Below are 27,602 nucleotides of genomic sequence, written 5' to 3'. Positions count from 1 at the left end.
ACACACACCTAATGCTGCGGTGGTAGTCTCCATTCAGAGTTCAAAATACCAGTTTTATCCACTCAAATGAAAACAGGAAAAAAAAAGCCTACCAAAATTTAAATAATGTAACCACAAAAACAAAAGATCATAGTTAGGCAGGGCCAAATCCCATTATATACACCCATCACACCCACCCTACCCCATCTTAGCCCCTAACCAAAGGGGGAAAAAAACCCCCAAGAAACCCAAACCTAGCAGGAAAGGCAATACAAAGCCATTAATTAATAAACTGGAGTTTACTTTATAAACATGAAACCCATTTTTCAAAAATTAAAACAAGGCTTTTGATCAGCAAACCAAATTATTATGAATAAAGAGAACTACTTATTACCAAACAACCCGACTCTTCACATGACTAAAATGTAGTATAATAGGTGGTGACTTGGAAATCTTTAAAGTAGACTTTCTAACAGAAAAGGAATGTCTACATGTAGATACGAAGAACTATTTTGGGAAAGGGGGAGGCGCAGATTTGGATCTGGTTATATTTTGACCTTGCAAGTAATCATTTTTTGCACAACTAGATGGAAAGGATCCAGTGCTTTTTATAGTGAGAACACAGACAAACACTGGTAAGTCTTAAAAAAAATGTGATTAGAAGTTGGAGTGCTGAGTGATTTCAGAACCTGAAGCAACAGCATTTCTAAACAATTCTTAAAATAAACTTGTTATCCACATCAGCTTCATGCATTACATTTCACAACTCATGGGGAGAAAAAAAGGTCTTTCTTAACTCTAAACATTCAAGTTTTAAAAGAAGAGTTTTAATGAACTGAGGCTCCCAGAACAGGAAAAGCCTTATGTTAAAATAATTCAGTCCTTGGCCAACAACTAGATTGAATTAACTACCTGACTTGGAGCTGACATGTTCTGGAAAACACATTTAAGAACCTTTAACACTTTTCTCCCCTTGTAATTTAAATTCAAAGCATAGACTATATAAGTAAAAGTTAACTTAATGAACATTTAACTAAACCTAAGTGAAGTGCAAAGGTAAAGAACTGAGAGTTTACACCATAAAACAACACACCCCCCCCAACCAGGGCGGTCATTATTTAATTCGAAAAGTTCTCATTTAAATTCACAATGCTTTAAATGACTGTCACTTAAAACAGTCATCCAGGGGCACCTGGGTGGCTCAGTGGGTTAAAACAGTCATCCACAGAGGTGAGGAGAACATGACAATATTCCTTCTCGTAGAAAATACAATGAAAATAGGATTTTTAAGTTTCACTCTCAAATGTTTCTCTGCAGTAAAATGCCTCACTCACCTCTATTGACAGGTTGGTTTAAGAATCTTTTAAGCAAACCCTGGGTGTTGTATGAAGCACTTTTAAACTTCTATTTTTTAATCTCTATTGACTCTTATTCAAGTTTTATTTTCTTTTTAATATTTAAACAAGTATGCTCATTTTCTTGTCAATATTTTGTAATTTCCAAGAGATTTTAAGGATCTTGAGAGAACATTTATTTCAGAAGTACCTACTACTATTACTAGTCAAGGAAACAAAACAATTTAGGTAAAGACTTGACATTTTGTCCTATATACATCTTAATTATCCAAACAGTAAAAACGCACATGAAACTTTAAGATACAAGATGATATGAGAATCTCAACGTGGAAAGCTGTCACTATAACTACAAGCAGTTGTACAAACATGCTTCTACTTTTTCCTACATAAGCTGACAGATGTTTAAAATACTGGGTTAACAAAGATCTTTTAGTAAAGTGACTTAGGCAGGCTTAAACTAGCAAGGATTAAGGATGAATCCTTACTAATTAATTGGAAGATCTGAGACATATTTTATATTTCATTTTACAAAATCAGGAATATTTATTTTGAAACAAGAGAAGACATGGTCTACCTGTCAGAAAACTACCACTCAGAAATATTTTTCATCCACAAAAGCAGGAAAAACAAAAAAACATTTAAATTTCACATTGGCACCAAAAAGGTTAACTGCTCTGCCTTCTTGGATTAGAAAAACTAAAGCTGAGCAATAAGTAGTTTTGCAGGCGTTTGAACATGCCTAAGCCTTTAAATCAGTAAAATACTTTCTAAAAATTCTGATTACAAAATTAATACATACTTACAAAAATCCAAACAGAACAAAACGACAAAGTAGAAAGTGAAAGGCCCCTGCAACCCCCCCCCATGGGCCCTACCCTCCCCCCACCAAGAGAAACCACATTTAACAGTTTGGTGCTTTATCGATCCAAATCTTTTGTTCTATACACATACAAAACACACACACCTTCATCTGACTCATTCTATACACAGTGTTTTGCCACTTCAGCTTACACTTAATATATCTTTGACATCTTTCCATGTCAGTACATGTTGGCTAGATGGTATTCTATCCTTAAATACCCTTTTAACAATAGCAAAATAATTTTTTACAATCACCCATCCAAACACGTGTGTCTAATTTTAAAAGAGAATGGACAAAATACTAAAACACAAAGACAAACATCTAAAAATAATCTCTATCTTTCCACCAGTGTGGAACAGTTCATTCCTTTTCACACAAAACAAATTATGTGATTGGGGAGATTAACTCTAATCTCCACATTTACAAAGAATGCTCCATTTGTTAAGCCTCTATGAAAAGAATGAAAAATTCAGCTGATTAATTCACTTACACTTAGAAACTAAGTTAGTGTACTACAAATACACATTGTGATCAGTTACAGTATGATGCTTCTTAGTCTAGATTTCAGTTAAATAAGAGTAAAAAAAAAAGATATACAATATATCTAATATCCCCCAAAATCCAGAAATTCAAATTTTAGATTATGAACTAGAACATTGTAGTTTACATTTTGTCTACCTGGTAGCAAATGCTAATGGCATTCAATGCTGATTACTTAACGTCAGTTCACATCACACACTCAATCAGGGTAATGACAAGAACATAATGCACCTAACTGTAGAGTTAGATTAAGACATATAATTTTTTAAGACATAAAAATTTTTTGCTTGAAAGTAATGACTGTGTAGCACATGGGACATTTGTCAACTGCTTCAGCGCATTGTTTACAAGTGACCAGATGTCCACAAGGAATGAAAACCACAGCAATATTTCTATCCATACAGATTTTGCAAAGCTTTTCCTCTTGCAGGAGTCTTAGCTGCTCTTCAGCACTAATCTCTGCACAAAGAGAAAAGAAATGTGTTAATTTTTTACTTTCTTAGTTGTTGAAATGTACTGAAACAACGTGAACCCCTACTATGTGCAGGTGCTAGGCAAGGGCCGGGAGACAGGATGACTCACACACGACGCCTGCTCTCAAGCAGCTTGCAGGCTAGAGAAGGACGTGAGCTGAGGCTATGGAGGGAAGCACAAAGTACAAAGTGGTAAGTGCTATAATAAAGTTATGTACAAAGTGCTCGGGGATGAGATGAGAGAACCAGCTCTTCTGTTCAGATGAGGTGGGAAAAGCTTCTCAGGTTGGCAGCTACAGGGTGTGGGGGACGGGGGAAGAGGTGGGGTGACATTTAAACATGGCCAGCAACTTGCCAGGCAGAGAAGCCAGGGTTAGGTAAAATGAAGTGACATATGGAAAGGGCATGACTTACTCCAGAAATGGAGGGATGGATCTGAGCGACACTTCTGAAGTGGGACTACTAGGATTTGGTGACTGACTGCATGGGAGGGATAAGGAAAAAGAGGAACCAGAGTTGATTTTAAGATTTCTAGTGTGGCTACAAGGGGATGGTGATGCCAAAAGGAAATACTGGTTTGGCATTTTTCAAGTTGTTTTTGAGGTGTCTGCACGGCATCTGTATATAAATGTCATTGGACAGTCACGTCTTGAGATCAGGAGAAGTTAGGGCTAGAAAAAGGGATTTGGGTAACATCAGCATATAGGTGGCACTAAAGTACTTGTTTAATTCAGCCTTTCCCAAACTAGGTTTTGAGGTGTTTACAAATACATCACAAAAATGTGTTTCATGGTCAAACAAAACAATAATGACAGGGGTACTTGGGTGGCTCAGTTGGTTAAGCGTCCCACTCTTGATCTCAGCTCAGATCTCAATCTCATGGTTGTGAATTCAAGCCCTGTGCTGGGCTCCACGCTCCACGTGGAGCCTACTTAAAAAAAAAAAAAAAAGAACGATAATGACAACAACATCAACAATGGCAGCAGTTAACAGTAACATAGCACTTATTATTACGTGCCAGGCACTATTCTAAAGGCGTTACATATTTTAACAATCTTTGTAGACCAGTGGTTTCCAAATGTGGCCTCACGTGGGAATCACTTGAGGCATTTTAAAAAAAGATTTATTTGTCTATTTCCGAGAGTGGAGGAGGGGCAGCAGGAGAGAACCTTCAGACTCCCCACTGAGCAGGGAGCCACTCTGGGGCTCCATCACAGGACCCATGAGATCATGACCTGAGTCACAACCAAGAGCTGGATGCTTAACTGAGCAACTTGGGCGCACTTGGGCATTTTTTAAAATGATCGATTGCTATGCCCCATTCACTAAATCTAAAATTTCTGGTTTTTTTTTGTTGTTGTTCCAAAATTAAAATATGCAAAATAAAGAAGATATGGTTTTATACAACAACAACAACAATTTCTGGGATTACACACACTGGCTTGGGAACCACTGCTATGAAGTACAGGTCATTACAGTACAGTGTATATCCCCTCTTAGAAAGTCACATTTAACTACAGAGTTCCTTTTTTTTTTTTTGGCTCCCTTTTCATGGCATCCCCTTTAACATCCTGGGGAACACTGTTTTGTTTTGTTTTTTAAAAGATTTTTATTTATTTATTTATTTGACAGAGATCATAAGCAGGCAGAGAGGCAGACAGACAGACAGAGAGCTGGAGGGAAGCAGGCTCCCCGCTGAGCAGAGAGCCCAATGCGATGTCGGGCTTGATGCTACACCCTGAGATCATGACCTGAGCCAAAGGCAGAGGCTTAACCCACTGAGCCACCCAGGTGCCCCAGAACACTGTTTGAAAACAAGTTTGGGAAACAGTGGTTGAGTTTTGTTCAACAAATATTTACTGAACACTTAACTAGGTTCTAGGAACTTGAGATACAACAACTAGCAAATACAAAGGCCCTAGGCCCCTAATCGTTCATAAACAAGTGAGAAACACAAGTAGACAGGAAATTATAATAGAATGTAATGATAAGGGTAATTACAATATGTTATAAAGAACACAGGAAAGGTGTAAATGTGCATGTACACATAAACAGAAGGCCTCTTGGAGAAAATTATAGTTAAACTGGGTCCTAGAGGAGGAGGAGGAGTTAACTAGGAAAGATGGAGGGGGGACCCTGGGGGACAGAGGCAGTGGGAGAAGAGTGTTCTGGGCAGAGGAAACGGTACAGGCAGGCTCCGAGGGGAGAGACAGAACCAGGACTACAAGTACACGGGTAAGACTTGGGGAGAGACACAGCATGACTTGAGGCTACAGAAGATCAGCAGGTGCCCCATCATGGAAGACTTAACCCACCTAAAGGAGTTTGGACTTGATCCTAAGGGCCCTGGGGGCCAGTAAAGGGTATTAACCTGGAGAGAGATAGGAGGAGATTCCTGCTTTGGAAAGGTATGCCTGACCAGGGTGGAGAAGTATTATTTAATCTCTTTCTTCTTAAAAAGCAACCTCATGGGCATAATCAAAACTGTAAGCTCCTGTAAGCTCAAACATGGACTGCACCAGGGACAAGATAAAGCACCAGTTCTCAAGAAGCTTCGTCTGAGGTGCAGGACAGAAAAGGAAAACCGTTCTAAAACGATGTTACAAATGCTCTCATAGCAGCACATGTAGAGAAGAGGGAGCTCCGAACTCTGATGTGGGTACTGAGGAAAGCTTCAAAGAATGACCTCTAAGTGGAACCTTGAAGGATGAGTTCACAAGATGGATTTAGGGGACTGGGGGTGGAGTGGGGAATAAGACTAGGTACACAGACAGGGAAAAGGCAGCTGGGGCGCAAGTAACAATGGAAGTAAAGAGCTGGCACTCTACACTGATTTGTCTCATATGAAAGCGTTTAACCAAGAAAGTTAGAATCAAGTACATACTCATGACCCCCCATAAGGAGGAAAATAATTAAGACATTTACACATGGGGGCGCCTGGGTGGCTCAGTGGGTTAAGCCTCTTAGCATCCTTGGATGGAGCCCCGCATCGCATCTGGCTCTCTGCTCAGCAGGGGCCTGCCTCTCTGCCTACTTGTGATCTCTCTGTCAAATAAATAAATAAAATCTTTAAAAAAAAAGAAATTTACACGTGACTTTTAGATGTGATGCTCCAATGAGTAAAAATGAACACTGGACCTAGGAGAGTCAAGTTTAATAGAGACAGAAAGCAGAATGGCAATTATTGGGCTGGGGGAGGGGGAATAAGGATGTGTTGTTTAATGGGGACAGTTTCAGTTGTTTAGATAAAAAGAGTTGTGGAGACTGGCTGCACAACTGTGAATGTAGTTAACACTACTGAACTGTACACTTGAAACATTTTTTTTTAAGAGGAACACTGGACCACCTGTCAGGAAAACTGATTTTTATTCTCAACTAGCTGAGTGATCTTTGCCAACAGCACATCTATACTTCAGTTTTCTTACTGAAGTAATGAAAGTTTTTTTTTTAAAGATTTTATTTATTTATTTGACAGAGAGAGAGATCACAAGCAGGCAGAGAGGCAGGCAGAGAGAGAGGAGGAAGCAGGTTCCCTGCTGAGCAGAGAGCCCGATGTGGGGCTTGATCCCAGGACCTGAGATCATGATCTGAGTTGAAGGCAGAGGCTTTAACCCACTGAGCCACCCAGGCGCCCCTGAAGTAATGAAGTTTTTATATGATCTTTCAGGTTCATTTTGGTTCTGATGGTTTGTGATTCTGTTTTACAGAGCATAGTGGAATGAAATGTCAGGCCTACCAAACACTGTTATTGACTTTTCCTACCTTATTTCAGCCTTATGTACAGCAACCTACTTGACATGGTGAGGTTCTGGCCATAGATTTCACCCCCTGAGACTAATAGTTTACCTCTGACAATTTTATTTCACTCAAATCTTCGGGTAACTATTGGATTCTACATCCTTCACTATGGTACCTTTCCCCTTACACTTTCTTTCCTTTCTTTAGTATTTAATTAATTTATTTATTTGAGAAAGAGATAGCGAGTACATAAGCAGGTGGAGGAACAGAGGGAGAGGGACAAGAAGACCCCGCACTGTGCACAGAGCCTGACGCTGGGCTCAATCCCACGACCCCGAGCCATGACCTGAGCCGAAATCAAGAGTCAGATGCTTAACCAACTGTGCCACCCAGGCACCCCATCTTTTTTTTTTAAGACTTTATTCATTTGAGAGACCGAGAGAAAGCAAGAGTTGGGGGGGGGAGGCAGACTCCCCTGCTAAGCTAGGAGCCCAATGTGGGACTAGATCCCATGACCCGGAGATCATCACCTGAGCTGAAGGCAGACGCTTAACCACCCAAGCCACCCAGGTATCCCCAACTTTAAAAAAAATTATTTATTTGAGAGTGACCACGTGAGTGGGAGGGAGGAGAGGGGGAGAGAGAATCTCAAGCAGACTGGCCACTGAGCACAGAACCCAATGAGGGGCTCAATCCCACATCCCTGAGATTGATCGACCCTGAGCTGAAATCAAGAGTCGGATGCTTAACCGACTGAGCTACCCAGGCGCCCCAGCACACTATGTAACGTTTAAAAAGAAATAAATATACTATCTAATACTATTTTTAGAAGACCATTTACTGGGTATTCTCTGTCATATAGCCATTGGGATAAAGCTAGTACTGAATCTAGGATTTCTCAGTAAGCAACAGTAACAGTGTAGTTTTTCTAATAACTTCCACCTGCTTTACCTCAGTTAGGCCCATCTCCTCTTCTGGATAGAATTAAGAAGAGTCTTAGTGTCAGTCTTTACTCATCAGCCCTTGGTAAGAGGAACAGGCAGTAGCCCTAGTGGGAGAAGATAGCCTGTATTGGTTAACCTCCCTCTCAATTTAATGAGACCAAGGAGACAACTGATGAATTCCAACTCCTGCTTCTGAAAGCTGCCACTTGCTCAGCCCTTCCTTCCTACACCATCCTAGTTTGTAGTCTCTCTGGTAACAAGAACGCCCATCGACTTCTGTTGGATAGAAAACAGACACTCCCTAAAGTACTCTGTCCCTTGTTCTCTTCCTATTGCAACCCACTAAACCATCCTGTTGCTGACAATACCTTCAGGTATAAAAACACCTTATTGTCAAACTTGAGTTGTGGTTTAGATGCAGAGGAAAATGATACGGTCACTTGTATTTCTATTGTAGTAGAAAGACGACCAAATCAGTGGTTCATTTTACCACTGCCAGGACAAGTGAAGCTATTACCGGTTTTATTTTTTTTAAAGGCTTTATTTATTTATTTGAGACAGAGTGAGAGAGAGAACATGAGAGGAGAGAAGGTCAGTCGGAGAAGCAGACTGCCCGCCGAGCAGGGAGCCCAATGCGGTACTTGATCCCAGGACTCCAGGATCATGACCTGAGCCGAAGGCAGTTACTTAACCAACTGAGCCACCCAGGCGCCCCTATTACAAGTTTTAAATAAATGCCTATTTAGGAAAAGAACAGTATGCTTTCTGTTGAATGTTTTATATCAACCGATGTAACTTTAAAAAATCACTGTTAATACTGTTTTGTGACCAATGAATTATCTGAATAATGTTCTAGAAGCACTGGAAATAACTTAAAGATCAAAAGGGTGTATTCATATTTTAATTTTTATTTTTTTAAAGTAAGCCCTACACTCAATGTGGAGCTCGAACTCATAACCCCGAGATTAAGAGTCACCAGCTCTTCTGACTGGGCCAGCCAGGAGCTCCAAAAGGGTCTTTAATGCAAAAAAAAAAAAAAAAGTAAACTTTTAGATTTATTAGCACTGGGAGAATTTTCAACCTTTGCGAGAGGTGGTCAAGAGCTCAAAGAATAATGACTCTAACAACGTACCTCAGGACCCAAAATTACTCATAGTTTGAAATGTACTCATAGTTTGCCAAGCAAACATCAAAGAATTGCTTTCATCCTTTTTAAAAAAAAGATTTTATTTATTTGATAGAGATCACAAGAAGGCAGAGAGGCAGAGGCAGAGAGGGAGGGGGCGGGGGACGCAGGCTCCCTGCTGGGCAGAGAGCCTGATGTAGGGCTCGATCCTAGGACCCTGAGATCATGACCTGAGCTGAAGACAGAGGCTTAACCCACTGAGCCACCCAGGTACCCTGAGTTGTTTTCATCCTTAAAGAAGGAACTTACGTTTTTTTAAAAGATTTTATTTATTTGTCAGACAGAGATCACAAGTAGGCAGAGAGACAGGCAGAGAGAGAGGAGGAAGCAGGCTCCCTGCTGAGCAGAGAGCCCGATGCGGGTCTCCATCCCAGGACCCTGGGATCATGACCTGAGCCGAAGGCAGAGGCTTTAACCCACTGAGGCACCCAGGCACCCCAGAAACTTACATTTTTTACCTTTTACTGCATAAACAACAAAATGGCAGTTCAACCGGAGTGGGGCCGCTCTGGCTGAATAGGCCCTTACACTTCTTGTTCCTAAAAGGAGTTTATATGCTTCTCTTGCACATTATTTAATGCAATTTTTAGGGGCACCTGGCTGGCTCGGTCAACAGACCATTCCACTCTTGATCTCAGGGTTGTGAGTCCAAGCCCTGGGTTGGACATGGAGTCTACTTAAAAAAAAAGTTTAATACACTTTCCATATATGATTTACAGTACCAGCGTGCCACTCATTCAAGCTCTATTTAGTAATATGGTGTGTTTACAGGTTTACATCGCATGAAAAGTTGCAGAACACTCTAAATCCATTTCAATTACAAAACTTACAGATTCCACACATAATCATAAAAGCCTTCATTGTTCTTTATCTAAACTAAGACACAAACCCACCCTAAATAAATAAGGCATGCCTGCGTGGCTCAGTCAGTTAAGCGTCCAACTCTTTTTTTCTTTTTTTAAAAGATTTATTTATTCTAGAGAGAGACAGAAGGGGGAAAGGCAAAGGGAGAGAATCCTCAAGTGGACTCCCCACCCAGAGCGGTGCCTGATCCCACAACCCATGAGATCATGACCTGAGTTGAAACAAAGAGCTGGATGCTTAACCGACAGAGCTACCTAGATACCCCAGCATCCAACCCTTGATTTCAGCTCAGGTCATGATCGCAGGGTCATGGGCTCAAGCTCTGCAAAGGTTCCATGCTCAGTGGGGAATCTGCTTGAGATTCTCTTTTTCCCTCTCCCTCTATCCCCTCCCCCCGCACTATCTCTAAAATAAATAGGTAAATCATTATAAAAATAAAATAACATTACTAAACTAGTGGATCTTATTGAATACCAATTAGGACAAATCAACTGTTACAAATGTTTCAAGACAATGGAAAAAATTAAAACCAACTGATTTTCAAATGATATTATGGAATTACTGATAATTTTGTTAAGTGTGGTAACAGTATGTTATGGAATAAATGTATCCACTCAAGAATTTCTACGTTGAAGCCCTGAACACCCAATGTGATGGGACTCATAGATGGGCCCTCTGGGAGGCAGGTAATTAAATTCAGATGAGGTCATAAGGGTGGGACCTGCTCATTATGGAATCGGTATCTTTTTTTTTCTTTTATTTCTTTCTTTCACTTTATTATGTATGCATGTATATACATATGTATGTATTTTTATTTTCATTTATCTTAAAGACTTTATTTTTAAGTAATCTCTACACGTAATGTGGAGCTCCAACTCACAATCCCACTATCAAGAGTTGTACGCTCTACTAAGCCAGCCAGATGTCCCATGGAATCAGTGTATTTATAAGAGGAAGAGACCAGAGTGCTCTGCCTTTACAGAGAGAAAGCAGCTATCTGCAAGCCTGGAAGAGTGTCCTCATCAGGAACCAAATATGCCAGCACCTTGATCCTGGACTTCCTGGCCCCCAGAAATGTGAGAAATAAGTATCTGTTGTTTTAAATCTATGGTATTCTGTTAGAGCACTCTGAGCATAGTTTAAGTTACTGCTTAACAGGACAGCATTAAGTTAAAAAAATCCTTATCTGTTAGGTATATATTAAAGTACTTATAGGTAAATGATATATGGGATACCTGGAATTTTCTTTGAAATACCACAGCAAAAAATGTTGGGGAAAAAAATGAAACAAGATTGGAAAATTGGTGATAATTACTGAAATCTGGTTTACGGGTACATGAGGGTTCACTGTACTGTTTTCTCCAATTTTGACTTTTTTTTTTTTTTAAGATTTTTTATTTATTTATTTGACAGACAGATCACAAGTAGGCAGGGGCAGGCAGAGAGGAGGAAGCAGGCTCCCCGCTGAGCAGAGAGCCTAATGCGGGGCTCGATCCCAGGACACTGGGATCATGACCCGAGCCGAAGGCAGAGGCTTAAACCACTGAGCCACCCAGGTGCCCCAATTTTGACTTTTTTTTTTGAATTTTTTATTAGCAGAAAGTTTTTTTAAAAAGATTTTATTTATTTATTTGATAGAGTGAGCACAAGTAGGCAGAGCTGGAGAGAGAGGGGGAGGAGAACCAGATTCCCCACCAAGTAGACGGCCCCATGGGGGCTTGATACTAGGATTCTGGGATCATGACCTGGGCTGGAGGCAGAAGCCCAACTGACTGAGCCAGCTAGGTGCCCATAACAGAACGTTTTTTTTTTTTTTAAAAAGTTTATCCCAAGGGGGATATGAGAAGGAAAAAAATGAATGGGCCACAGTCATATAAGATACAATCCATAATGAAGTACTATTAGGCGTTTCTTGCTTTTTGAAAATAAAAACAGCCATGCATACCTTTTTGCAATGAAGTCTGGCTTGATTCATCTTGTGTATTGTCTTTCTGAGCACTCACTAAATCTGAAACCAGAATCTCAAGTGATGTATAGTTGCTCCCAGATGTCTGAATTTTTTCCTCCATTATTTTCTTAATGTCCTTGAAATTGAATCCCATTCGTAGAGCCTCTTGTAACATAGGATTTTGGAAGATGGCATCATCTGAAATAAAAATTGGTGAGGAAAAAGAACACAGAGTTTAAACAATTATTTTCATTAACACAACTCAACAGCAAAGTACAGTTAAGAAGAAAAAGGTACGCAGCAAGAAAATAAAAAAAAAGTCAAAGCTACTCTGGGAAGATTTTAAAATACTTAAGCACTGAAGAATCAGAATCTTATAATCATTGAAAATACAGTATTATTTTGTAGCACTATGAATTGAGATTAGATGCTTTAAAGACTAAAGAAATAGTGCAAGATCAGGCGAAACCGAGAAGATGAAGTTAAGTGCTTCAAAAATCAGATTTTTTTTTTCAAATCAGCTGTACTCATTAACAGCTAACCTAGGTACTTAAGAGTAGATGTCTTTCCCAAGTCACTAGCAATTATTTTGGAAAAATCATGGGAAATAGGGGGAATCTGCAGTCTGTGACCTTGAATGTGTGTTTCCTATCTCTGAGACTTAGTTTCTGCAGCCAAGGGGGGTGAACTAGATAAGGAAACAAAATGAATAGAAATTCACTGTAATGGTACTCGAAGTTGAAATACAGGTTATGAATGGAACTGCTGAAAGAGGAGACTTACACCCTCTGATTCATCAATTCTACTTGAGTACTAAAAATAAGTACAAAGGTCCACCAAAAAAAAAAGATCCACCAAAGACATGCACAAGAATATTCATAGCAGTGTCATTTGTAAGAGCCTCAAACTGGAAACAACTTGAACATCTATCACCAGGTGAACAGGTAAGTAAATTGTGGTATATCCGAACACTACAGAGTAACAAGAAAAATGAACTTCTGCCACAGACAACATAATGAATCTCACAGATCTGATGAACAAAATGTCATCATAATAATGAACCAGAGACAAAAGAATATACCATATGATTACATTTATTGGATGTTCAAGACTAATCTATGGTGGGGCTTCTGGGTGGCTCTGGTCATTATCCCAGGGATCAAGCCCTGAATCGGGCTCCTTGCTCGGCTGGAAGCCTGCTTCTCCCTCTCCCACCACCCCCTGCTTGTGTCCCCTCTCTCACTGTGTCTCTGTCAAATAAAAATAAAATCTTAAAAAAAACCATAGAGTCAAAACATAACTTGGGGTAGATGCTGATTGGGAAAGGGGCCTGAAGGAGTTTCTGGCATGGTGGGAATGTTCTATTACCTTTTTTTTTAAAGTAAGATTTTAATTTATTTATTTGAGAGAGAGCGTGCAAGCAGTAGTGGGTGGTGGGGGGTGGGGGGTGGGAGAAGCAGACTCCCCGCTGGGCAGGGAGCCCTGTGTAGAGCTGGATCCCAGGATCCTGAGATCATGACCTGAGCCAAAGGCAGATGCTTAACTGACTGAATCACCCAGGTGCCCCCAGTTCTATATTTTGATTTAACTAATGACTACACAGACAAATGCATGTTAAAGTTCACTGACTTAAATACTTAAGATTAGTCTATTTTAAGCATTTTATTGTATGTGTATTATACTTCAATAAATTTTTTTTAATTTTTTTGAAGATTTTATTTATTTATTTGACAGAGATCACAAGTAGGCAGAGAAGCAGGCAGAGAGAGAGGAGGAAGCAGGCCCCCCGCCGAACAGAGATCCCGATGTGGGGCTCGATCCCAGGACCCTGGGATCATGACCTGAGCCGAAGGCAGAGGCTTTAACCCACTGAGCCACCCAGGCACCCCAATAAATGTTTTTTAAAAAGAGAAGTTGGAAAGGGATTTGATTGTAAGAAATATTACATGGTAAGTAATAAGAGAAGTAGGAAAGTAACTTAAGATCTTTGATATGTTGGGAAGTTATAATGCAGATAAAAGACCATTTATGAGACTACTAAAGCAACTGAATGAGAAATAAGGACAGAAACTAGGGCAGAACCAGTGGATTTTTGACAATATTAAAAAGGTTGAATTCATCAGACCTGGTGGCTAATTAAATGTAGAGGGATTAAGGAAAGCAAAGAACTTAAAATGACTCAAATTACTGGACGACTTTGTGAACTGTGGAACTATCAACCAGCCTGGGGGAAAAGAAAAGGACTGGATTCAGTCTGAGTGATTTTTAGAAATGCTGAATTTGAGCTGCTTTTTGAGATTTCTAGGTGGATATGTCCAGAGGTCAGCTGGACATCACTCTTCCTGGTTCTACTGTCTGAATTTTTTGCCAGCTTGTTTTGCTGGCTCCTTCTGCTCACCTGATTAGACACTGGTGGTTCCCTCCTATTCCCTCACTGACTCCCCCTTTTAAACAATCTCTCTGGATACTCCCCTCAATACCACAATTTTACCCTTATTTATGTGAGTTCCAGATTTTAAGACCCACCTACTTGGATATCCTGTAGGTATCTCAAGGTTATCCTGCTAAAAAACAAAAGCAGGGACAACAGGATATCCACATGAAAAATAATTAAAAGGGCCCCCACCTTACACATATATAAAAACTAACTCAAAATGGATCAAAGACCTGAATGTAAGAGATAAAACCATAAAACTCTTAGAAGAAAACATAAATGATCTTGGATCAGGCAATGGTTTCTTAGATATAAGACTAAAAGCATAAGGAACAAAAAAATAAGATAAATTGTTTTCATAAAAATTAAAAATTTATATACTTCAAAGTACACCAGCAAGAAAATGAAAATGAGTGAAAATATTTGCCAATCATGTATCTGACAGGGACTTATATGTAAAAAACTAGAATATACAAAGAACTCTTATAACTTAGTAACAAAAAGATAAATAACCCAACTGAAAAACACGCAAAGGCGATGGACACTTCTCCAAAGAAGACATACAAATGGCCAATAAGCACATGAAAGGATGCCTGACATCATTAGCTATCAGGGAAATGCAAATCAAAATCACAGTAAGATACCACTTCATGTCCACTAGGATGGACATAATAAAAAGACATATAATAACAAGTGTTAACAAAAACGTGGAGAAACAAACTGGAACCCTTCTACACTGCTAGTGAGAATGTAAAATGGTGCAGCCATGTTGGAAAACTGGCCATTTATCTAAAGGTTAAATGTAGAGTTACTACATAACCCAGCAATTCCATGCCAAAATATATACTCAAAAGAATTAAAAACCTTTGTCCACACAAAAATTTTCACACGAATTTTCATAGCAGCATCAGCATCATTCATAAGAGCCAAAAAGTGGAAACCCAAATGTCTTTCAATTGATGAATGGATAAAGAGAATGTGGTATTACCCATACAAAGGAAAATTTTTCCCCCATAAGAAAGAAGGAAGGATTCATATGAGTACCACAACATGGATGAACTTCAAAGCCACATACTATGATTCCATTTATATGAAATGTCCAGGATAGGTAAATCCAGAGAGACAGAAATAGATTGGTAGTTGTCTGGCTAGACTTGAGGGTGAAGGGGCAGCAATGGTGACTGACTGCTAATGGGTACACAGTTTCTTTTAGGGATTATGATAATGTTCTGCAATTAAATATCAGTGATGGTTCTACGACCCTGTGAATATACTAAAAAACACCAAAGTGTACAGTTTATAAGGGTGAAATTTTTGCTATATGAATTACATGTCAATTTTAAAACATTAATCCTGAACTAGAGCAAGAGTCTCAGTAGTCATAAAAAGTACAGTACAGGGCACCTGCGTGGCTCAGTTGGTTAAGCAACTGCCTTGGGCTCAGATTATGATCCTAGAGTCCCAGGATCGAGTCCCACATCGGGCTCCCTGCTCAGCAGAGAGTCTGCTTCTCCCTCTGACCTCTCCCCTCCCATGCTTTCTCTCTCCCAAATAAATAAAATCTTTTAAAAAAAGTATACATTGTTAGGGTGATTACTATCAAGAAATGTTACAGAATCTTTTTTTTTTAAGATTTATTTATTTGACAGAGAGAGACACAGTGAGAGAGGGAACATAAGTAGGAGGAGTAGGAGAGGAAGAAGCAGGCTTCCTGCCAAACAGGGAGCTCAATGTGGGGCTAGACCCCAAGAATTATGACCCAAGCCAAAGGTAGATGCTTAACGACCGAGCCACCCAGGTGCCCCAAGAAATGTTACAGAATCTTCATTTGTGGATAATTTCAAAAATATAGGCTGGAGTAAGTAATTTCTTAAACTTTATTACTTATGCCCATTACAAAACCTATATCAAACATTATCAAAGTGGCTCTCCTTCTTAAGCATATTTATGCTTATATATAGTTTTCTCTTGTAACCCTTAGATGATGCTCTAAGGAGTGGGGAATTAGCAGACATATTCTAAATTAAACTTTTTTTTTACTATTTTTGAAACATGATGCCTAAGTTGAGAACAAGATCTATAGTGTGATGTAGGTTTCAGAAGACCCTGTTTACAGTCCTAGTTCTATTAATGATTCGTAATGTAACTGTGGGCAGGTCACTTAACCTCCCTTACTGTGTTTCTTCATCTGTGTTTCTTCATCTGATAATGGTATCATCTCTGCTTAACATACTATCTTTCTGGTTTTTAAACATGTTTATGATGAGTAAATAATCTTCGGGATAAAAACTTCTACCTCTCTATAATGTAACAGGAGATAAACTGAACCATGCCCCTCTGCGAAGAAACTGGGGGAGGCACAAAGATGGCATGGGATAAGGAAGCAGGTAGAGCTGATCACAGTGATGACACATTAGCAGATCACTGGATTCGTGATCCCGGCTAACTCAAGAAGCACCTGGGACAAAAATACACTTACCTCTTCCTTTTTTGATTTTAACAGAAATGGCAATGGACAGCCATTTGGATCCAAATGGACAGCTGCTGCTCTCGAACTTAGAAAAGCAAACTGCCCAATCTCCATAGAAATGTTGTTTCTTAAAATTTTATTTATTATTTTTAAGTATAATTAATATAATTTTATATATGTAACTATATAACTTAGAATTTAATATGATTTAGTGTCATTGAAAATTTTTCCAGTACAATTAATTTACAGTGTTATCTTTGTCACATGAATGTTATTAATATATAAATATCTGGCTTAAATTTATAGGCACTTCATTAATTCTTAGATTTATAGCAATCTCATCTCAAATAAAGATACCTTAATTACCTTGAAAGAATAGCCTTATGTCTCCACCCTATAAATAACAACTGCAATAAATTGGCAATGAAATTAAAAGTGTATTTATTTTAGGGGCACCTGGGTGGCTCAGTGGGTTAAGCCTCTGCCTTCAACTCAGGTCATGCTCTCAGGGTCCTGGGATCGAGCCCCGCATCAGGCTCTCTGCTCAGCAGGGAGCCTGTTTCCCCCACCCCCCTCTGCCCCCGCCTGCTTCTCTGCCTACTTGTGATCTCTGTTTGTCAAATAAATAAAATCTTAAAAAAATAAATAAAAGTGTATTTATTTTAATAAACATATTTACCAATTCTTTTAGTTAATGATGGTGTTTTTTCAGCAGTTCTTACCTAAAATAGAAATATGGATTATAAGTTAGAATTCTTTTTGGTAGAAGGCAGTTACCTCAATTTGAAAAGTTACACTAATCATGAATTTATAAGTTGGCTTTATTCCAATTTAACATATGAGAGTTCACAAGAGGCATAATATGATGAAGCTAGAAGGAAGTTAACAGATCATCTAACCCAATCCATTCACTTTACAGCCAAGACGCTGAGGCTCAGGGAGATAAAGCAACTCCATCGAGGCTAGAGAGTTCATGGTAAAGCCATAATGGCAACTCAGGCCTTCCATTCTAGTCCATGACTCTTCCCATGTGGTACCGATACCTTGGCCACCCCAGGCTGCACTGTCAATTTAGACACGTTTTTGAGATTTAAAATACTGTCTATGAAAAGTTTACAACTATTTATGAGTATAAAACACATTACACAAAAGTAATTTCAGAAGCTGAGGGATTTTAGTTCTTCAAGCCCATTTTTGTTTACAGTGATCACTGAATGAGTCAGCTCATGGTGATTCCCTTTTCACAAATCTGCTTCAGGTCAAGAACAAGCATTCTTCAAGATCTCCTCTTTAAGGCTCATCATACATTATTAATTTAAGATACTATACTGTGAATTTTACACCAAGAAATCATTGCAAAAGAAATTAAATATTTAAAATTATGTATTCTACAATATGTGACTTACCATAGAGTCCTCAAGTGAATGGGTTAAATGAATATTGCTTACATATTCTTGTCCCTTCTCTTCTAACAGATATTTACACCTAAACAGTTAAAAGAAAGTTAAACTTTGGTAGCTGACAAATTAGTAAAGTATAAGTAAAGATATAATCTCCATGGTCTTAATTCCATGAACTTGCTTTTTGGCATTTCTAAGAAGCTGCAAAATGAAATGTTATCCAATTCCCTATCAACTGTAGTTTTAAAGTTAAAAAAAAAAGGTTCCCTTTGTTACACTACTTTGCTAATCTTAGTGAGGCAAAAAATACCAACGTGAGAACTTTCAACTTTTAAACAAGTTATTACATTATTGCCTTAAGATTCAAAAATTTTTTCAAATAGTTAATCTTAAATTTTATTTAAAGGATTAACCAACTGTACATTTTGAAGGAATTCTTTGGGCTTTCAACCCTTCGTTTTAAGGCTTTTTAAGGTTAAGGTTTATTTTCAAACAATCACTCTTAAGTTTTAAGTTATACTATTTTGCAGGCCAAAAATTCTACACCACCTACATATATGTATACTTTATTTTTAAAGATGACAAAGAGACATTTAGAGTATATCATTGACAAAGAGACATTTAGAGTATGTCATTATCATTCTAAGATGCCAATGATTATAAGAAGCATGATTATTCTATGTACCACGAGTGCCAATTAAATTATGACCCACCACTAGATGTGTCCTCATTTCAAAAATCTGAAAATATGAACGACTGTATGTCTTAGAATCATTGAGACACAGCACTATTTGCTAGGGGATGTGATGGGTTCTTAGGGAAAATCCTTGGCAACAAGGGCTCTCTTGTGCCCACTGTGAAAAGAACCCACTTCCAACAACAAAACTATATACTCCTAATTTGCTGTTTAGAAATAGAATCATCTGAATGTCATAGATACAACACATAAGCAACAAATGCTTTGGTCACCAGAGAAGGCTTAGGGTTTTTTTTCCTATAAAGTAGGTGACCCAATTTTTATAAACCTGGTGTGAATTACAAGCCATGGTGAAGGCAAAAATAGTTGAGGTGAAAAGTTATTCAAGATTTTCCCATTGCAAATGTCTAACTTGCCTGTTCCTGAATAAACATTTAAATACCTTACCCTGGATACCACTTAGCATGTTGTTCCCAAGGGTCTTCACTGGGCTTCCAATCAGTTAGCCCTCCTCCACAGTGAAAGCATTTTACTTTATCACCTTCCCCTAAGAAAAGACACAAGTAAAAATACATGTATTTGTGCAACTGGAAGCTTATGAAAAAATACTCCCTTTCACACCATGAAATTAATCATTTCTAAATTACATGAAAATCTTACAGCTTCAAGGAAGACATTCAAATTCATATCTAAGTAAAAGATATGATTGAGGAGGAAATGCATAGTAAACTCACTGATTTAATTTGAGGTATTTTACATGCTCAATTTTTATGTAAAAAATTACGACTATTACCGTCTTTCTAACATGTCATTTAGGGCCACCAATACTACACTTTTTCAAACTGTGGAACTTTAACAATAAAGTTCAGCTTAACAAAAATACAAAGTAAGTTTCTCTAAGGTTATTATAGCTACATGACACTAAACAAGCCTTCAAGATTGCTATAGGAGACTATGTAAATAAAATACTGAAATAACTAATATTTTGTGTTTTGGTACAACTCAATCCTAAAATAAATGGGTCAGATATATAATGGTGTAACTTTTCTGAATACTCCTGGAAGCCCTCACACCAATGGCCCCTTCCTGACATGTTTACAGCAGTCCCTTTGAGAAGTGCTTATCTGAAGCAAGAAGGCATCATACAGGTCAGCTTTCAAATATACAGTTTCTGTACAAAAGGCAGATATCAATTTTAATATCAGCCAAACTAAACTCTTTAATGTTAACTCTTTTTATGAGATGTAGAAAGAATGCATATAATACACATACTGAGCAATTTTAATACCAAACTAAACTCTCTAATGTTAACTCTTTTTATGAGATGTAGAAAGAATGCATGTAACACATGTGATACATGACTGAGCTCAATAAATTAGAGTTAATATTACGGTCAGAACCATTCTCTCAGGGAGAACTATCATCTTTTGCATGTCATCCTTCTCCAAAAAACAATCACATAAAGGTAAACATAAGTCACAATATGGTAGTCATTCTCCCATAAACGTAGTGGTTACACTGCACATTCAACATAAGGGTTTGCAGATTAATACTGATATAAATAATCATGCCAGCCTACACCTAAATATTTACCAGTTCAAGGGGCTAAAGGAATCTACTTTTTAAAAGCACTAGAATAGTTGGAAAGTAAGTTATTAGCCTGATTTTATAATGAAGTTTACCTAAAGCATAAAATCCAGCTCTTGCAAGCTGCTCCTTGTTAACTGAGTATATCCACGTCCCAAAAGTAATGATCCGTGCTTCGTAATCTGCCATGGCTGGATTTCTTGGAACATTTGTTGAATTTGGGAAATTCCTATCAGAACTCACAACATCAGATTCACTTCGCATGTTAACATTCCGGCCCAGAACAAAGAAGCAGTTGGGAAAGTGTCGCCTGTGTTCTGACCATGCACGATCACACGGTTCCCAATTTTTCAGTTTTCCACCACAACAAAAGCACTGCACTTGATCATCAATACCTGTGTAGTAGAGTCCAGCACTAGCTAACTCTCTTGGGGTCAAGTGGGCATAGTCTGGCCAGTTCTGAAAGGACTTTAATCTAGCTTCTTCACTACACATGGCGGGGTTCCTCGGGTATATGGTGTCTGATATATCTACGACCTGCCCAGTTCGCAAAAGATAGTCGGCATGAGTCTCAGATGGCCTGTCTAAAACAAAATGATTTCTGTTTCCCAGGTAGCTTTCCACTTTATACTGACCATTTGGGATACCCGGATTTGTAGGTTGTGCAGCGGTATTTTCAAAATAAAAGCCATTGATAAATCTGCAATTTGGGGATACTTTCCTGTGTCTTCCAACTGCTGAGTCTCCATATTGCCATCTATCTACTGCTGCATGACAACTAAAGCACCGCACGACGTCTCCTTCACCAGTATACAGAAAACCAGCTCGTGCTAGTGTTGATGCGGAAACAGGACTACTACTTGGAAAATTAGCAAAAGTTTTTAATCTATTAAACTCTTCTACAAATTCTTCATCCTTATCGATGTCTGCAGGTACACAAGTTTTAGATCCTTCAAAACTGTTAAAACTCATCTTCTCTTGAAAATAGGACTTGTCCACCTTTTCTAAAAAGAGAACATTACATTAGGAAATCCAAAATGTGAAACATAGGCAATATAATTTTGATATTAGGAGCTAACAAATTACCTACTGATGACATAGGATTAATTACACAATCTCTAAGAAACCCTCTAATTCTAAATACTAGAGCTCTATATTACCACAAGATTCAAGTTATAAAATAAAACTTAGCATTTTCATTTTTTAGAGGAAAATAATATTTTAGCAGGTAGAACAGAACTATTCATTTTTAATTGCTTATTTCACATAAACATGGAAACTATGTGATACAGAATATATTGAAATTATTAACCATGCAAAATTATTAATTAGGAAAAACATAAAAGCATAAAATATGCAGATTCTCAAACTCTATGTGTAATTGTTATAATGGATCATTATATATTCAAGGCATCAAAGTTCAGTTTTTACAATTTAAAAAAAAGTATGTTCAGAATCTTAATGAATTAATTTTTGGTATTTCTTTACTTTTCTGCTTAGCAAAAGGTATTTGAGTTTTACTCATAGTATTGGTTCCAATATGTACTTTAAGAGCATCAAATGTTTCTGATTTTCATGCATATGAAAACAGGACTTTGTAGTCCATTTTTTGTTGGAATCGGATCATTTCAGGTGTATATATTACTGCCCTCTAGAGAGTAGCTCAGGAAAAATACTAAGTATGGGTAGACCCTAATTGCAGTTACTTTTGCTATCAACTTCCCATGGTCAAGAAACAATCTGCTCAAATGGAAGAGAAGTACTACTGCAGCCTCATTAAAGCTGCTGAATTACAGCTGTGTAACCTTTAATCCAGATAAAATAGTAAAAGGAACTAGCTGGATTATGAGAAGGGTGGCCAGATAATTTATCCTCCAAACCTAGACACTTTGGGAAGTGAAAAATGATGCTACTAATAATTACGCTAGCACAACAGGCGTAAATCAGAATCGCCTCAGGCAAACCTGATTCTCCAGAATCTCACACTGTTCCTAATACTGTGCTCAGTATATGCTTGGCCAAAAAAAAAAAAAAAAAAAAAAGGTCACAATAATTCTGTCTCTACTTCGTATGTGCATTAATTGATTTCTTGGGAAGAATAAGGAGCCCTGGCATTATGTTGGCACAGTATGTCTTAGAACATCATCTCAGAGTAATGTTCAACACAAGGCTTCTGTCCTGCAGGCTGGCAATAAACTTTAGCCTTTCAATTGGCCTTGTCAATTTACAGTGGTAGTAATTCATATATACCGCAAGAGCTGAGATATTATCTGCATACAACAATTTTTGGAAGACAGACTCCATGATTCTTCATTATTGTTTCCCAGATGTCTGAAAACATTTTGCACAAGCTTCAAGACCCCTTGTTCAATCAGCGTAAGCTAGATGACAAAAATCAAAATTCAAAGAAACTAAGGCTGGCTGACAGGCTGAGATGAAATTCCACAGGGTTATTAAACATTACATTCTGACTTTAGAAATTTGTTGTACAACTAAAGGAAAATGGAAACTTGGTTTGGAAAGAAGTCATGTGAAGGCAAATCTCTAGATTAAAATCTTGGAATTTTAGTTAATTAAAAATTCCATTATGAGGGGTGCCTGGGTGGCTCAGTTGGTAGAGCCTGAGACTCTTGATCTTGGGGTCATATGTTCAAGCCCCATGTTGGGTACAGAGCTTATTTTTTTAAAAAATTCATTATGAGCCAGTATCACATGGTTACTAAAAAGAAATTTAAAGCAACTCCAGGCTGCATTAATGTCCAGATGTACAAGGCCTGGACCCAATTCAGCTACACACTGATTATTTTCAGTACTGAAAACACTTCAGAAGGAACATTAACAAAGCGTCCTATCTACAGACAGCAATCGGGATGATGAAAATGGTGTTCAGTGAGGAGCAGGTAGAAGAGCTGAGAGTGTTTATCTCAAAGGGAAAAAATATGGAGAGAGCGAGCTGTAGAGGACAGAATAATTACCGTTAGCTATCTAAAGGGCTGTTACATAGGAAGGGATCAAATTCAGTGTAGCCTGAGGACAGAAGCTGAGTCAATGAATATAATTCTAGCCAGTAGATTTTTAACTCAATACAAGGAGGAACGGCTGGAACAATCAACAGCAGTGCAGAATGGATTGGGGTCTTACAGATTTCTCCCATCATGAGAAGGCACTTGGGCATACACTAGGAGGCAGAACAAAACATTTCTAAGTCCATGATGACCCTGAGCAATTAATGCTCAATATAATCCAAAACATATGAAAATTACCTTTTCTGAAGTGCTAAGTTTTATTTCTCAGGTCAACCAAAATAGAAGTATAAAATCAAGGATCTATTCTCATTTTGCAATAGTGGACATTTTGTATGGTTCAAGTAGTAACCCCATTTCAGATATTATTATATAAAACTCCATGATTCAATAATAGCAGGAGAATCTCTATTTGAAGCTTTCGAGTGGAGACCTCATCTTCCCAGGGGTTATTTCCATGCTAATAGTTTAGATTTCACTGTTTTGAAAAGCAGATATTTATTCAGAAGCACCCGATTGAACACTACACATACATTATCAGAGTGTGAGCTTTTGTTGAAGGGAGTGAAAGCAGAATTACCAGAGGTTAGGGGTGAAAGGGAAAAAATGACTGACAACAGATAGAAACCTTGGGATTGGCGGAAGGCACCAAAGGAAAGGGATGAGGGAGAGGATTTTTGAAATAAAGGATTTAAGTGAAATGAAGGTGGGAGAGATGATATTCAGAAAATAAGTATATATGAAGCATGGGAATTGTGAATAGAGAAGAAAATGGGGTACAGATATTAGAGGAGGGTGATAAAAAGCTTTAGATGTGAAAAGGTCTAAACGTAATAAAGTATGCTGAGATCATTTAAGGCTTCTTTGTAAAAGCACACTCTCAGGCTTTATATTGGGTAAGCAGAAAGGTAAGAAGGCACTGAGAGAAAGATGTCAAAGAAATCTCTGACATTAAAAGGGCTAGGCAGTCAGTAATCTTGAATGGAACGGTGGTTGGGAAAAATTCCATCACGGAAACCAACACGGGCGCAGAAAGAATCAGCAAGCAGTGCTACATGTTAATACGAAGGACATGGAAGATTTCAAGATAGTGAGATGTTGTTTAAAATATATACATACCCCAAAAATACACGTACATGTACATGTACATACATACACAGTACACATACATATTTAGCGTAGTCAACTGGGTAAAGACAGCCATGAACGGGTACCGAGGAGTGATCGATTGCTAATCTATCAAAAATGTGCTAAGTGGGGACGCCTGGGTGGCTCAGTTGGTTAAGCAGCTGCCTTCGGCTCAGGTCATGATCCCAGCGCCCTGGGATCGAGTCCCACATCGGGCTCCTTGCTCAGCAGGGATCCTGCTTCTCCCTCTGCCTGCCACTCTGTCTGCTTGTGCTCACTCTCGCTCTTCTCTCTCTCTCTCTCTCTGACAAATAAATAAATAAATAAATCTTTTTTTTTTTTTTTCTAAATTTTATTTATTTGTCAGAGAGAGAGTGGGAGAGAGAGTGAGCGAGCAGAGGCAGAGGGAGAAGCAGGCTCCCTGCCACGCAAGGAGCCCGATGTGGGACTCGATCCCAGGACACTGGGATCATGACCTGAGCCGAAGGCAGCTGCTTAACCAACTGAGCCACCCAGGCGTCCCAATAAATAAATCTTTTAAAAAAAAAATGTGCTAAGTGGGGGGATTAGAGGGAAGAGAAAAATATACACATAAAACCCACTTACTGATATCTGCACATAATACAAAAGTTTCTTTTTCTTTTGTTTAAAGATTTATTTATTTATTTATTTATTTGCCAGGGAGAGAGAGATTGAGATCCCAAGCACAAGCAGGCAGAACAGCAGGGAGAGGGAGAGGCAAAAGCAGACTCCCCATCAAGTAGGGAGCCCGACGCAGGACTTGATCCCAGGACCCTGGCATCATGACCTGAGCTGAAGGCAGACGTTTTAAGACTAAGCCCCCCAAAGTTTCTATCCCTCCAAGCTTTTATTACTAAAGTTTTTAAATATATAGAAAAAAAGGTTATTTTACTGCCACTGCATGACAACATATACTCATGGATAAGACTTGTAAAGCAATTTTTTAAAAGCAAACTCTACCCCAAACATGGGGCTTGAACTCACGACCCCAAGATCAAGAGTCGCATGTTTCACCAACACATCCAGCCAGGCACCCCCCTTACTTTTATCATAAGATAACTTATATTAAGTGGGTAAATTATGTTAGGGTGACAGGAATACAGGTGATCCTTTTCTCCAGAATGTCTGCCCACCCCCCCGCAAAATGTCTTTAGTAATATTTTCACTTACAGTCTCTCAGGTTGGCACTGTTGGCTCGGATGAGGAGCCCAGGCCCAGGTCAGGAGCCTAGTCATGGGGGAGGTGGATGAAAGCAAGGAGGTGGATAGGCTAACTGCCCCCTCCACCTCTTCCACTGGAGCCTGGCAGAGAGGTGGAGGGAATTGTGCCTCTACCAGCTGCATGGCCAGACCACTCCTTGCTGCCCTGTGAAAGCCCTGTGGAGCTCAGTGGAGCTGAGCACCAAGATCCAAGCTACCTTGATAGGTGCATCTGCTGAGCTGTGGACTCCTGGGCTGCAGCTGAGTGTGCACATGCGCCCAACTGGCACTCCATACAGAGGCAGCCCAGCACTCAGCAGGACAGTGGCTGCCAGGGCATCCTGGAGGTGAAGAGCAGGTCTGGCAATGAATTTCGTTGGTTTTTTGCTAGAAAGAGCAAACCTTGGACATTTTGAGTAGTTTTATGGATTACTATGACATGTTCATAAGATACCTAATGTTGACAATTTATTAGGCTATGCAGACTTCCAGGGAGACTTACTGCCTATAAATAATAATTATCACAAAGGTGTTTCAACAGACAACCCACGCTTAGGATCTTTATACAAAAAGAGGAAGAGGCAGATAATATAGTGCCTAAGGTACAGACATGCTAACAAAGAAGGAAAATGTTTACTAGATGCATTGTGCTTCCTCAACACCCAGTCATTGGTATGTCCCAAGCTGTTAGACTTGCATCTTCTATTACAGCCATGAATATCCTCCCAGAAAAACATCATAGGGTTAGTTTATCTTTACAAACACAGGACTGAACATTCTCCAGGACTTGATAGCCAGAATGGTTTCAGAAAGCCCAAGGGAGACACCACATGGCTTTGGTAAGTCCCAGGGATCTTTCTGGTTCACAGCGCAGGATTACTGGATATTAATGATGAAGTTTTAGAAGTTAATGGCATAGAAGTTTCAGAAAAGAGTTTTGGTCAAGTAATAGGATGACTGGAACAGTTGCAATTTCATCATAACAGCCAGACAAGTAAACCAGAATAACGTTACGAACAGTAGGACTTCCAGCAGCTCTAGCAAATCTACCGATAATAGCCTTCTTGGCTATCCACAGCAAATTAAACCAAACTTTGACCAAAGGATGAAGACGGTGATGAAGATGACATTATTACGAAGATAATGTATGCTACAAATGATTCCTAAAGCTCTTCTCACTATCAGAAAGCCTGGAATGGTTAACACACATTGAATAAACTTCGTTTTGAGTCTGGACAAAATGGTTTTATTCCTTCTGAGGGTAACATCCCTATCAAGTGGCACAAACAGAATTTGAAACACACGTACCAGATCAAAACCTCTCAGAATATGGAACAATCATATTATGAAGTCATCATTTGAATGTTTTCTGAATGAAGATGTCACAGGACTTGTAAATACGGCTAGTTGAAGAACTTCTAACCTCTGAGTCAGTGACCTGGAACAGGTATGAGAACAATAGTGTTGCAAGTTTAAAATGTTATGAAAATAAATAGAAACAGGAAGTAGATTAGTGACTGTGCACAGCTGGGGCAGAAGGGGACTAGGAAGTGACTGCAAATGGTTACTGGGATTTATTTTCAGAGTAATGAAAATATTCTAAATTAGACTGTACTGATGGTTGCACAACTGTGAATATACTAAATGGCAACAGAACTGTACACTTTAAAATTAATTTTACGGTAGGTCAGATGTATCTTGATAAAGCTGTTTAAGTGCTAGTTTGGCAATTGTTAGTATGAACTGGTAGATCA

At 38.7% G+C, this 27,602-nt stretch overlaps 1 protein-coding gene across 1 annotated transcript; it reads right to left on the bottom strand.

Moving 5' to 3' along the window:
- Positions 1-1,395: 1,395 nt before the first annotated feature.
- XIAP (X-linked inhibitor of apoptosis) lies at positions 1,396-27,287 on the bottom strand. The gene is made up of 7 exons (XM_080795451.1): positions 27,157-27,287; positions 20,573-21,481; positions 19,338-19,437; positions 18,200-18,278; positions 17,473-17,515; positions 11,887-12,087; positions 1,396-3,195 (listed from the first exon to the last, which is right to left on the bottom strand). The coding sequence occupies exons 2-7, from the start codon at positions 21,447-21,449 to the stop codon at positions 3,002-3,004; spliced, it is 1,494 nt and encodes a 497-aa protein (XP_080651577.1). The 5' UTR covers positions 21,450-21,481; positions 27,157-27,287; the 3' UTR covers positions 1,396-3,001.
- Between the last annotated feature and the right edge of the window lie 315 nt (positions 27,288-27,602).

The sequence above is a fragment of the Martes martes genome, assembly GCF_963455335.1.
Source record: "Martes martes genome assembly, chromosome: X".
NCBI lineage: Eukaryota > Metazoa > Chordata > Mammalia > Carnivora > Mustelidae > Martes > Martes martes.
This window is presented reverse-complemented; position numbering and strand designations above follow the sequence as displayed.

Coding starts and splice junctions, on each gene's coding strand:
- XIAP (XM_080795451.1), bottom strand. CDS start 21,449: ATGAGTTTTAACAGTTTTGAAGGATCTAAAACTTGTGTACCTGCAGAC. Junction 19,438..20,572: donor AGCTGGATTTTATGCTTTAG/GTAAACTTCATT, acceptor GTCTTTTCTTAG/GGGAAGGTGATAAAGTAAAA. Junction 3,196..11,886: donor CCAGACTTCATTGCAAAAAG/GTATGCATGGCT, acceptor CTCTTTGTGCAG/AGATTAGTGCTGAAGAGCAG.